The sequence below is a fragment of the Leptonychotes weddellii genome, chromosome 9 (assembly GCF_054177405.1).
Source record: "Leptonychotes weddellii isolate Sample4059 chromosome 9, ASM5417740v2, whole genome shotgun sequence".
Classification (NCBI taxonomy): Eukaryota; Metazoa; Chordata; class Mammalia; order Carnivora; family Phocidae; genus Leptonychotes; species Leptonychotes weddellii.
Window position 1 is genome coordinate 93,192,980 of NC_138377.1, and position 13,583 is coordinate 93,206,562.

Here is a 13,583-nt window from a genome sequence, read left to right on the forward strand (position 1 = left end):
CTTTTTTGGGCCATGGCTTATTTCAGAGCTGTTGCTTAATTTCCACATGTCTGTGAATTTTCCAAATTTCCTTTTGTCATTAATTTCTAATTTCATCCCATGTGGTCTCACTTTCATTTTTATTTTTGAAAGTTTTTTTTTTTTACCTAGGTAAACATTTTTTACCTACGTAAAGATTTTTTTTTTTAACCTAGGTAAACATTTTAGGTTGATATTGTATTTTTTTTTCTTTCTGTATTTTATTTTTATTTTTTAAAGTTTTATTTATTCATTTATTTAAGTAATCTCTACACCCAAAATGGGGTTTGAACTCACGACTGATCCAGCCAGGCACCTCTCTTTCTGTATTTTAAAGATGTGGCTCCACTGTCCTCTTCCTTGCATGCTTTCTGACAAAAAAACCTGTTAGCATTATTTTTGTTTGTATGTAATATGTCTGGCTGCTTTTATTTATTTATTTATTTTTTATTTTTAAGTAAGCTCCATGCCCAGCATGGAGCCCAACACAGGGCTTCAACTCATGATCCTGAGATCAAGACCTGAGCTGAGGTCAAGAGTCAGATACTTAATCGACTGAGCCACCCAGGTGCCCCACTCTAGCTACTTCTAAATCTTTCCCTTTATCACATTTTAAAAACAACTTATGATATACCTTGGTATAGGTTTTATGGAGGGGAGGGGGCTGGGTCCACTGTATTTTATTGGTGTACATGATATGGAAGGTTCCCTAAGCCCCTCCCCCTCTTCAGGGATTCTGGGATGGAAACTGTATAGAATCTCAGTGTATTGGGAAGTTGAGTTGGGGTAAACCCTCTCAAGCAGCTGAGGGTCTCTCTCTTGTGTTCTTGCTGGGGCTGTTGGTCTAGGAGACGCTTACTCCTTGGAGGCCATGTGGGCCCTAAGGTCTACCACCCTATTGCTATAGTGAAATTCACTGTTGTACCAGGAAATGAGCTTGACAAAGTAATCACTGAGGGCAACACAAGCCCCAGCATCCAAGGTGGAAGAGAGGGTATCCCTATTAAAGTTGCAGGACAAACCTGGTCCTCAGTGCAGCCCAGGATGCCCTTGAGGGGGCCCTCCAATGCCTGTTTCACCACCTTCTTGATGTCATCAGATATGGCAGCTTTCTCCAGGCGGCAGGTCATATCCTGCTGACACATTGAGAGTGGAGACGTGGAAGACCATGTTTGTGAGCTTCCCATATAGCTCAGGAATTACCTTGCCCTCAGCTTTGGCAGTGCCAGTAGAAGCAGGGATGATGTTCTGGGCAGCCCATGGCCATCATGCCACAGCTTACCAGAGAGGTCATCCACAGTCTTCTGGGTGGCAGTGATGGCATGGATTGTGGTCATGAGTCCCTCCCTGATACTAAGGTTGTCATGGATGACATTGGCCAGGATGGGCCAAGCAGCTGGTGGTGCAGGAAGCATTTGAGGGTCTTGAGGGAGTTGTCATAGTTCCCATGGTTCATGCCCATCACAAACATGAGGGCATCAACAGAAGGGGCAGAGAGGGTGACCCTTTGGATTCTACCTTCAAGTGAGCCCTAGCCTTCTCCAAGGTAGTAAAGACACTAGTGGACTCTACATACTCAGCACCAGCATCACCCCATTTGATATTGGTGGGATCTCACTCCTGGAACATGGAAATGGGCTTTCCCTTGATGCCCATTCTTAGCTTTGACTGTGCCATTGAACTTGCCACGTGTGTAATCTTACTGGAGCATGTAGACCACATAGTTGAGATCAATGAAGGGGTCATTGATGGTAACATTACTGCCCTTAGGGCCCTGGCTGGCACAGTTGGTAGAGCATGCAACTCTTAATCTCAGGGTTGTAAATTCGAACCCCACATTGAGTGTAGAGATTACTTAAAAATAAAACCTTAAGGAATGCCTGGGTGGCTCACTTGGTTAAGCGTCTGCCTTCGGCTCAGGTCATGCATGATCCCAGGGTCCTGGGATTGAGTCCCAGATTGGGCTCCTTGCTCAGTGGGGAGCCTGCCTCTCCCTCTGCCTTTGGCTCCCTCTGCTTGTGTTCTCTCTTTCTCTGACCAAAAAAAAAAAAAAAAAAGTAGCCCTGATGACCAGGTATCCAATATGGCCAAATCCATTTACCCCAATCTTTACCATTGTGTCCCAGGGACCCAGCTGGCCCTGCACAAGAAGATGTAGCTGTCTGTTGAGCTGGGAGGAGAGCTTGGTATAGTTTTTCTATGTGATTGTGGTTGGGGTTCACTAAGTATCTGAGATCTATGGATTTATCAAATTTTTCAGTCAAAATTTCCATCAAATTTAAAAGTTTTTCAGTTACTTTTTTTCCTTTTCCTTCAAGTATTTCTTTTTCTTGTCCTCTTCCCTCTTTGGGGGACTCTAGTTACACAAATATATTAGGTCACATGACTCCCAATGCCATGTTATTATTAATTTGAAGTCTTTTTTCTTTGTGTATTTCATTTGGGATAGTTTCTGTTACTATGTATTCAAGTTCACTAGTCTTCTGCCACATCTAATGTTCCATTAATCCATCTAGTGTATTTTTTATATCAGACATTATAGTTTTCAGCTTTAGAAATCCAATTTGGGTCTATTAAAAAATATCTTCTATTTCTCTACTTAACATGGTCAGCCTTTGCTTTATCTTCTTGCACATATGGAACATAGTTATAATAACTGTTTTAATGTCTGTCTCCTAATTCTATCATCTGGGTAACTTCTGGGTAGGTTTCAACTGATCAGTATTTTCTTTTCATTATGGGTCATACTTTCCCGTTTCTTTGTATACATGCAAATTTTTATCAGTTGCCAGACATTGTGAATTTTATTTTGTTAGATGCTGGACATTTTTGTATTCTTATCAGTATTCTTCAGTTTTGTTCTGGGATGCAAAAGCACTTGGAAACCGTTTGGTCCTTTTTCAAATCTTGCTTTTGTTAGATGGGGCCAGAGCGGTGTTTTGTTTTCACCCACTTCTGAGTCAAAAGGTCTGGTGAGTGCTCCACTCAATGCCCCATTAATTGTAAGGTTTCCACTCTGGTTTGTGGGAGCCAGCACTATTTTCAGCCTTGTGTGAGCTCCAAGGATTATTCTCTCTAATCGTATTGGTTGATTCTAACCGTGCTTTTTTTTTTTTTTTTAAGATTTTATTTATTTATTTGACAGAGAGAGACACAGCAAGAGAGGGAACACAAGCAGGGGGAGTGGGAGAGGGAGAAGCAGGCTTCCCTCTGAGCAGGGAGCCCGATGTGGGGCTTGATCCCAGGACCCTGGGATCATGACCTGAGCCGAAGGCAGACGCTTAACGACTGAGCCACCCACGCGCCCCCTAACCGTGCTTTCTAGTAGTATCTTCACATGCAGGCACCAAGCTGAATGACTGAAGACCTACAGTCTGTAGTGCTCCAGAATTCTCTCTGGGTGCAACTCGTTCTTTTTTGGTTCTCCGCTTTGTGTCCCCAGACTCCTGACTTCATCTTGTCAGTGCAGGGAGAATGCCAGACCCCACCTGCTCTCCTCTCCCTATGCTCTGGTCTGGAAACATTCTTCAGGAAGTAAAGTGGGGCATCCGTAGGGCTCTCCTCATTGGTTTCCTGACTCTCAGGAGTCACTGCTTTTCATTGTCTGGTGTCCAGTGTCTTGAGAACCATTGTTTCATATATTTTTGGGGGTATTTTAGTCATCTTAGGTGGGGACATAAATCCAGTCCTGGTTACTCCATCTCAGCTGGAAGCAGAAATTCTCGTGATGGTTTGTTCATTTGTCCAGTGGGCACTTACTGGGAGAGAGCTTGCTGAGGCCTCCCTCGCAGTGGTCTGTGGCTCTCCAGACACTCCAGATTTTCCTCTCTCAGGGCCTTGGTGTGGGCCCTTTCCTCTGTCTGGACTGCTCTGTTTAGCTGTCCTTCCCTCTCTCAGCTCAGAGGCCTAATCTGACTACTCTGTGTAAAGTGAATCGCTCTCTTTTTTATTTCCCATCACACTTCTGCTTTCCTTTACAAGTTCTTTTACTAGAGTGGAGGCAGGAATTTCTGTCAGATTCGCTGGAGCCAGCTCAGGGCCAGGCACACTATGGGTGTTCAAGGAATATTTATTGAATGACTGAGGTCTTTGTATATTTCATGGTCCCTGTCATATAACAGAGCTCGGTCAAACCGGGTTGCTTAGCTATGGGAGCACAACTCCCTGCCTGAGGTCCCCAGCAGGGAAGGGATGCAGGGCCCCTGGACTGAGGCCACACTCTCCTTAGTGATAACTGAAGGCCCCCGGGTGCCGGCCAGGGGAGGGCTGACAGGTGGGGCTGATGAGTTCCAGACCCAGGCCTCTGGGCCCCGGCACAGCCCGACAGAACCGGACGCTGGGCAGGAGCCAGAGCCAAGCTTCCATGACGTGGCTGCCTTCAAGGGCCATGCTCCTCCCTAGGCCCTTGGTGGGGCTTCAGGTCTCACCCACGCCTCTCAGAGCCGTGTGCCACCGGGCCCTGCAGAAAGATGGAGCCGTCCTCCCTGGTTCGAGTCCCAGATCTGGTTGTGTGACCACTGACAACTATCAGAACACTCACAGAGTTGGCCCTATAAAGTCAAAAGTACTCTGTACACTGAAAACCTCTGTAAACCGAAGTCAAGTGCTCACTGAACTGGCAAGGCCTCAGGAAACTTCTGTTCTGAAGCCCTACTTTTGACAAAAGGAGAGCCTGAGGTTTAAATGAAATAGTGTGTGTAGACTGTTTAGCACCAGGCTTGGGACTTTGTGTTTTTTTTTTTTTTTTTAAAGATTTTTATTTATTTATTTGACAGAGAGCGACACAGCGAAAGAGGGAACACAAGCAGGGGGAGAGGGAGAGGGAGAAGCAGGCTTCCCACCGAGCAGGGAGCCCGATGTGGGGCTTGATCCCAGGACCCTGGGATCATGACCTGAGCCAAAGGCAGACGCTTAACCACCTGAGCCACCCAGGCGCCCCCCACATCTTTTTTTTTTAAGATTTTATTTATTTATTTGACAGAGAGAGACACAGCGAGAGAGGGAACACAAGCAGGGGGAGTGGGAGAGGGAGAAGCAGGCTTCCCGCCGAGCAGGGAGCCCGATGCGGGGCTCGATCCCAGGACCCTGAGATCATGACCTGAGCCGAAGGCAGACACTTAACGACTGAGCCACCCAGGTGCCCTGAGAGACTTTGTGTTTTTATTCTAGCTACTAACCACCTGCCTACCTCTGGCTGAGCAGCCTGTGCCTCAGCGCCTTCCTGCTTCCCAACAGCCCTTCCTGCCTCAGCTGGGGGCCTTGATCCATCTTGGCTTGTTTGTTTGTTTGAAGATTTTATCTATTTGGGCGCCTGGGTGGCTCAGTTGGTTAAGCGACTGCTTTCAGCTCAGGTCATGATCCTGGAGTCCCTGGATCGAGTCCCGCATCGGGGGATGCTTCTCCCTCTGACCCTCCCCCCTCTCGTGTGCTCTATCTCTCTCATTCTCTCTGTCTCAAATAGATAAATGAAATCTTTAAAAAAAAAAAAAAAAAAAAAAAGATTTTATCTATTTGTGAGAGAGCGAGAGCAAGCAGGGGGAGGGAGAGGGATAACCAGACTCTGCACTGAGCGTGGAGCCTGACGTGGGGCTCAATCTCAGAACCTCGAGGAGTTGGACATTCAACTGACTGAGCCACCCAGACACCCCCATATGTTTTTGTTTTTTGTTTTTTGTTTTTTTTAAAGATTTTATTTATTTATTTGAGAGAGAGAGAATGAGAGAGCAAGCACATGAGAGGGGGGAGGGTCAGAGGGAGAAGCACACTCCCCGCTGAGCAGGGAGCCCGATGCGGGACTCGATCCCGGGACTCCAGGATCGTGACCTGAGCCGAAGGCAGTCGCCTAACCAACTGAGCCACCCAGGTGCCCTGTTTTGGTTTTTTTTTAAGATTTTTTTTTATTATTTGAGAGAGAGCCCACACACAAGCATGTGAGCTGAGGGGAAGAGCAGAGGGAGAGGGAGAAGCAGACTCCTCGATGAGCAAAGAGCCCAACTGGCTCCATCCTGGGACCCTGGGATCATGACCTGAGCCGAAGGCAGATGATTAACTGACTGAGCCACCCAGGTGCTCCCCATCTGTCTTCAACAAGGATTATAGTTACCATTTTTTGAGCATTTATGAGGTACCAGGCCATGAGCTAAGCATTCTGCATGGATCACTTAATTCTTTTGTCATAGGATGAGATATTATTGTCCCCATTTTACTGATGAGGAAGCTGAGGCTCAGAGACATTAAGTAATCTCCCCAAGGCCCTATAATTAGTAAGTGGCTGAGAGTGTTTAGACCCCAGAATGGGAAGTCTCCAAGTGTCTACGTTCTGATTTCTCTCCCCTTAGATGTCTCTTCTAATAACTTATATTTCCTGCTGGCTATTCCTTCCTGGGTCTTTGGGAAGGTTTCTGAGAATCCACTTGGTCAGTCACCAGAAGAGGGCAAGACATGGTCTAAAACCTCCAGCTGAAAGCCTGCTGTGAGGCCTAGCTAGGAGTCTATTTTTTTTATTTTTATTTATTTATTTTTAAAGATTTTATTTATTTATTTGACAGAGAGAGACACAGCGAGAGAGGGAACACAAGCAGGGGGAGTGGGAGAGGGAGAAGCAGGCTCCCCACTGAGCAGGGAGCCCGATGCAGGGCTCAATCCCAGGACCCTGGGATCGTGACCCGAGCTGAAGGCAGACGCTTAATGACTGAGCCACCCAGGCGCCCCTAGCTAGGAGTCTTTAATTTAGAGCTGGCAGTAAGGATGTCTCTGAGGGTCAAAGATAATCCCGTCAAAAACACTGCCCTGGGGGATGAAATCAGGTGTGGGCAGGAGCCCACAGACCCAGCTATTGTCTCAGCAAGTGTCCTGCCAGCCTGCTCTCTAGAGGCCCCCAGTTATACCTTCCCCCTGGGATGGCGGGAGCTGCAGGTGGAGACAGGCCAGTAGAGTCCAGCCCTGCAGGAGCTCCACACAGGCGAGGTCACCTCTGATGGGGCCACTGGGAGGCTGGCCTCTCTAAGAGGGGGTGAAACTGGAACCAGCTTCGAAGACCTTGCCAATTTGGATGAAGGAGAGTGGTGGTGGGATGGGCAGCCTTTCTAGCACAGAGAAGCCAAGAGTGCTGGTCAGGCCATCCAGCCTTTCCCAGGCTCTTCACATGTATCCCAGCATGTCTACACCACGGCCCTACTAGTGAGGGGTTATTAGTGCCACTTGGCAAATGACGAAACCGAGCACAGGGTCCAAGACTGCAGGCAGGATGTGCTGAATGCCAGATGATGAGGTGGGTCATTCTAAGGGAGGCCATGGGGGACCACAGGAGGTTCCTAAAGCCTCAGGACGTTACCTGGGCAGTGTGTGGGGTGGAGGGGAAGAGTGGAGGCCGGAGACAGTGCAGAGACTATTGGAGCAATCTCAATGGGCTATGAGGGAGGTCTGGACCAGGGCAAGAGCTGGGAAATAGAGGCCTGGGGGGATGGGGCTGGGCTGATGGAAGGTACAGGAGGTCTGAATGGAAAGGGGTCTCAGAGATCATCTACCCAAGCCACCTGTTTTATACAAGGAAACTGCGGCCCAAGGAGGGAAAAGGCTTACCTAAGGACACACAAGAGGTTAATAATAGAGCCACACTGGAGCGCCTGGCTGGCTCAGTCACTAGGGCATACAACTCTTGAGGTCATGAGTTTGAGCCCCACATTGAGCATAGAGTTTACTTTAAAAAAGTTTTTAAGGGGCGCCTGAGTGGCTCAGTCGTTAAGCATCTGCCTTCGGCTCAGGTCATGATCCCAGGGTCCTGGGATCCAGCCCTGCATCGGGCTCCCTGCTCCGCGGGAAGCCTGCTTCTCCCTCTCCCACTCCCCCCCACTTGTGTTCCCTCTCTCGCTGTCTCTCTGTCAAATAAATAAATAAAATCTTTAAAAAAAATAAAAATAAAGTTTTTAAAATAGTAGAGCCACGCTAAAAAAAACCAAAACAAAACCCTAGAAGCTCAAGGACACCCCCATGAAATATGGAGCCACGTTTTCTCCTATAATAGACCACCCTCCCCCAGGGATCAAGCCCTTACCTGGGGTTATCAAGGGTCCCAGTATGATCCAACTTAGCTTCTGTCTCACTGTGGGACCCCAGAGCCTCCCCTCTCATTCCCTGGGTCCCAGTTAGCTCCTATCTGTGAATTGAGGCCATCAGGCCAGCTGACTGCTAACACCCCTTTATGCCCTAAGTATCCAGAGACAGGCTAGGGCTTCTTGTTCTGGTGCCCCAGCCCCCAGTTCAGCCTGACACTGACACGGGTTGGGGCTGGTTCTGCTGGAGCTCACATGCCTAAGGAGTGAGTGTCTGGTCCCGAGGAGGCAACATGATCTGTAAAGGATCCCTGACCCTCTCGTTTTGAACCCTAGAGAGGGCATCTCAGTCATGAGAGGACCGCAGGGACATTAGCCCTGCCTGAGATGGGAGGCCGGGGAGATGGCTACCTGGGGGAGAGACTAGGCAGAGGGGAGGGAAGGAAGCAGGAGAGGGTGGCCTCAGATCTTAGGGGGAAGAACTGAGCTGTGGGAAGGGACCTGTAGGGGTCTCGCAGTGGGAAGGGTGCCCGGCCTGGCTCCTCTGGAGGGGTGTGGGACATGCCACCTTCCGCCTGTAATTTTCTCAGTGTATGAACCAAGTCAAGGTGAGCTGTTCTGGGCTAGGCCAAAGGGCCTAGGCCAGGAACTCAGGAGAAGGGGAAGGAGAGGAGTGGTGGGCCTAGAGGAAAGAAGGAGGAGGCAGAAGGGAAGGAATCAGGGCCCCCCACCTGGGAGCTAGGCAGGCAGAGGGAGGGTGTGTGCAGGGGGCTTTCAAAGACACATTGCTTCTGATAAGAGTCACTGTCAGGTGTCACATACAGCCCCAGGCACAAGGACACCTGGCATGAAGGGGGAGAAAGCATTAAATTTGAGCGAGGCCAGGCTTGTATTTCAGATCCTTCTACTCATTAGCTGTGTGGCCCCAGGAAGGTCTCCTGGACTCTCTGAGCCTCAGATTCTAGAACCAAACGTTTGTGTTTCATCCTTCACAGTGGGCAAGCTGTGGAGATCAGACCCCAGACCCTCCCACTCCCCTTACTGGTCACCCTGGTTGTGCTCCTTCTTCACCCAAGCATGCACCCATCCCAGGCCCTGGGACTGGCATTATTCCTCATCTCCCCACCCCCACTGCCTGTAAGGGGCTGCATGAAGCATTCTGGGAGTGCCCCAGCCCCTCTAAAGGGGTTTGAGCCAATTGAAGGCCTGTTCAGTAAAGGGACCAAATGGGAGGCTGGGAGTGGGGGTGGGGCAAGGACCTTCCCAAACCTGCTTCACCCCCATATCCCCTTCCCCCTACTCTCCGATGGGCTGTCTGGGGCTCCCCTCCCCTTTCCCTAAGCTCAGGCCTTGCTTGTCTTCTCCACAACAAGAAGCGAATGTTATTTAAAAGGAGATCAGGAGATTTGCCTTAAATAGGCATGGAGTGCTGTGCCAGGGCCCAGGGGGAAGGGTGGGGGGAGGAGGCCACCCTGGGTGGAGAGAAAAAAAAGAAAGAGAAGGACCTCCTCAGGGGTGTGCAGAGCCCTTCTAGTTTACGGACACAATCCCAGGCTGCAGGGCATCGGTCCAACAGGGCTTATTCCCCCCCTACCCCCATTCTGAGGATAAGGAAACTGAGACCCAGCTCGGGGAACCCACAGCCTGGGTCCTCTAGGAGGGAAGCATTAGCTACCAGATGCCGGATGCCGGTCTTTCCATAACAGTCCCCAGGAGCTAGGAGAAGGAGTTCAGGAAGGCATTGAGCCCAGAAGACAGGGTCCCCTATGGAGGGGATGGGAGGGTGCCCACAGGGTGGGGGTGTCTTGGGCCCCCCACACACACCTGCTCCCACCATCAGTTCCCAGGCCTTTGGCTCCTGCCCCCAGGTTGCCCCTGCCTGCCCTCCCAGCCCCAGCATGTAACTGGACACCCTTCTCACTCCACACCTTCCAGGTGAGCTGGGACTCTGCTTACTGAACCCAATACTGGCAGGAGAGGAAATTAAGGGCCATTCCTGACGAGGAAGGAGCCAGAGTCAAGGGAGTGAGTCTGAGGAGTGGGAGGTGGAGTAGCAGTCAGCCCCCTCCCTGCAGGGCCAGTCTGGCACCGCCCGGAGTTCATGTCCCTATTCAGGGTCTCCTTCCAAGCCCTTCCTCTTCCATCTTGGCCCCTCCCAGCCGGTTCTATCTCAGCAGGTGAGGCTTTTGGAATCTTAAAGAAGGGATGCCTGGTGGCTCAATTGCTTAAGTGTCTGCCTTCAGCTCAGGTCGTGATCCCAGGGTTCTGGGATGGAGCCCCACCTTGGGCTCCTTGCTCAGCGGGGAGCCTGCTTCTCCCTCTCCCTCTGCTGCTCCCCCTGCTTATGCGCACACACGCGCTCTCTCTCTCTCTCTTAAAAAAACGGGGGTGGGGTGGGGCGCCTGGGTGGCTCAGTTGGTTAAGCGACTGCCTTCGGCTCAGGTCATGATCCTGGAGTCCCTGGATCGAGTCCCGCATCGGGCTCCCTGCTCAGCAGGGAGCCTGCTTCTCCCTCTGACCCTCCCCCGCTCATGTGCTCTCTCTCTCTCATTCTCTCTGTCTCAAATAAATAAATAAAATCTTTAAAAAAAAAAAAAAGGGCGCCTGGGTGGCTCAGATGGTTGGGCGTCTGCCTTCGGCTCAGGTTATGATCTCGGGGTCCTGGGATCGAGTCCCGCATCAGGCTTCCTGCTCCTTGGGAGCCTGCTTCTCCCTCTGCCTCTCTCTCTCTCTCTCTCTCTGTCTCTCATGAATAAATAAATAAAATCTTTAAAAAAAAAAAAAACGGGGGGGAGAAAAAAAAAGAAATGGGAGTCTTGAGTGTGGGGTTTCTGGGACAAAGCTAGGGGCTGAGAAGCACCCATGCTTGCTCTTTTTTCAAAGGCTCTGAATACCAGGGTGAGACCTTATGCCCATCCTAGCTCTGCCACTTACAGCTGAGGGACTGTGCGCTGCCCACCTTCTGTAAGCCTGTCTCTTCCTCGGTAATCTCAGTCTGAAGATCCCACGCAAAGGGTTGTCAAAGCTCTGTTAAGAGGAGGAATGGAGGGCGCCTGGGTGGCTCAATTGGTTAAGCGACTGCCTTCGGCTCAGGTCATGATCCCGGAGTCCCGGGATTGAGTCCCGCATCGGGCTCCCTGCTCGGCAGGGAGTCTGCTTCTCCCTCTAACCCTACCCCCTCTTGCGCTCTCTCTCTCTCTCTCTCAAATAAATAAATAAATAAAATCTTAAAAAAAAAAAAAGAGGAGGAATGGAGGGGGTGCCTGGCTGGCTCAGTTGGTAGAGCATGGGACTCTTGATCTCAGGGTTGTGAGTTCACGCCTCATGTTGGGCATGGAAACTACTTAAAAAAAAATAAAAATAAAAAAGAAGAGGGACAGAGGAAAGAAGAGGACCAGTTCTGACAAATGTACTCACCGACTAGGGTTGGGACCTTATGTGTCTTGGGGGAAGGTGGGGGGCCTTCATTCTCCCCTTCCTCGCAGTGGGTAGGCACAGCCTGGGTCCTCTAGGAGGGAAGACTGAAAGAGAAATTTTCGTTTACTCTGGATCCTGTTAATTCTCTTTGTTATCCTCTGGGCCACCAGAGGCAGGGAGGGCAACGGGGTCAGTACAGGGTGGCCACTTAGAGTAAGTGTCATGGAGACAATAGGAGCTAACCATGAGGGGGTCACCCCTGCCTGCCTCCACCCCAGCTCTTTACTTGTCCTAACTCCGTTGGTCGCTCTTAGACCCACTTCACTAATGATGAAACTAGGGCTGAGGATTTCAGCAGCTTGTTCAAGGTCACATGGGAAGTGCCGGAGCCACTTGGAGCCTCAGGGCCCTCTGCTGACTTTGCAAAAACCCCAGGACCCTCCCTGTAGCTGGGACTTGAGTTCCAGACCCAGCTTGCAGGGTGGCTTTGGCCAAGTCATCTAACCTTTCAAGAAATTCGTTCTCTCTCCACTAAGGTGGGGATAATGTCCCATTGTGCTATCAGAGTTATTGTGAAAAACGAACAAGAGGGCTCATGAACACAAACCATGAGGTCCTCCACACATACCCAGTGCAAGCTTCTCAGCAAAGGAACCTCTCCTCCCTACACCTACTGGGCATCCCAGCTCCTGAGGTGCCCGGGAGCCCAGCTCAGGCACAGCGAGGAGACAAAGGACCTGCCCCGTCTCTAGGAAGGGACTAACTGACCACTTAGTGCCACCTAGTGGTCTTCCGTTCGTGGTGCTTGGGGATGGGGAGGGCCTACTTACGCTGGGATTGGGGGCCTCTGAGCATGACCCTTGGCCCTGTGGAGGTAGGCAAAATATGCCAGGACCTCAGGAAAGATGAATCATGCCTAGCCAACCCTCCCCCGGGCAGCCCCCCTGAGGGCAGGGTGCCCGTGGGCACTCCATCGGTGGGCCATCTCAGCCCCACATTTTACTTCCTCTGGACAGCTCCAGGAAGACAGTGGGGCAGGGGGTGGGGGGTTGTAGTTCCAGTGCCTGGCTCAGCTACCTCCTCTGCGAAATCAGAGTGAACATCCCTGCCTTTCAGGGGACTCGTTCTTTCATTTATCAAACATTTTATAAACTATCTCCTTTCTGAAGTCATCGTGCGGAGTGCCATGGGGACACAAAGACATCTAAGCCAGGTCTCTTGGTCCCAAGGGCTCCGGCTCATTCTAGGAGACAGACAGAACTGTAAATTGCTAATTACCGTCCGAGGTAAGTCAGGCACAGGAGACAAGTGGGGGCCAGCAGGAAGTGGGACTCACAGGAGCCCCTCTCGCCCCGCAGAGGGGTTCTATCTGCCCCTCCCCGTGTTGAGCACCCTCAGGAATATGCCTGACTCCCCCAACTGCCATTTGTCTTGCTTTTGAGTCTAATAAAGCAGAACCTCAAGCTCCATCTTTCACACATCTCTGCCTTTGTACTACGCAGTTCCCTTTTCCTAAATGCCTTTCTCCAACTTGTCCACCTGCTAACTTCTCTCCAGCCTTCCTCTGGAGAGTGGAGGGGAGAAGAATGGGAAATCCCCATGACTAGGCAACCAGAGAGGAGACAGAAGACCAGGGTCTCCCGAGCAGTGGCACAGGCACTCCCATCCCCAGGGCAGAGTGCTCAGGCAGGTGGGAAGCCCTATGGTCCCCTAACTGCAGGCTCCCTGCATTCTCTCACTGCATTATTCATTCCATGCTGTTGACCTGCCCCAGGCCATGTGCTGGGCTGGGTGCACAGGCTGCAAGAAGCAGGGGCCTTAGTCCTGTTCTGAAGAGCTTTCTGGTGTAGGAGGAAGACCCACAGGCAAGGACCACACAACGCATGTGCACAGAGACTAGAACCATTCTTCTAGAAAAGGGCAGGGCTAGATCCTGGGAACAGAGGTGATGTTTGAGGTGAGTCATGATGGGTTAATCTGGGCATTTCAGACTAAAAACATGTAGCCCAAGTCAGGGAGGTGTGCAGGGGTAAGGCACCCACTTCGCAGTCCCTTTCTCCCACCATCCTCTAAGTGAGCTCTCCTCACCCATGGGTA

The 13,583-nt window shown here is 50.7% G+C and overlaps 2 protein-coding genes across 3 annotated transcripts in view; one reads left to right on the forward strand and one right to left on the reverse strand.

Moving 5' to 3' along the window:
• LOC102731775 (estrogen receptor-like) overlaps positions 1–13,583 on the forward strand; it is a 464,527-nt gene that overhangs the window by 405,516 nt on the left and 45,428 nt on the right. The gene's annotated exons all lie outside the window — the stretch shown is intronic.
• Positions 10,698–13,583, reverse strand: part of PIF1 (PIF1 5'-to-3' DNA helicase) — a 12,729-nt gene continuing 9,843 nt past the window's right edge. Inside the window, exon 11 of one of the 2 annotated variants that reach the window (XM_081831243.1) lies at positions 10,698–11,590. In XM_081831243.1, coding sequence (XP_081687369.1) covers positions 11,578–11,590 — 13 coding nt within the window. In that variant the 3' untranslated portion in view covers positions 10,698–11,577. The remainder of the gene's footprint in view (positions 11,591–13,583) is intronic. The other variant, XM_081831242.1, reaches the window with a different exon arrangement.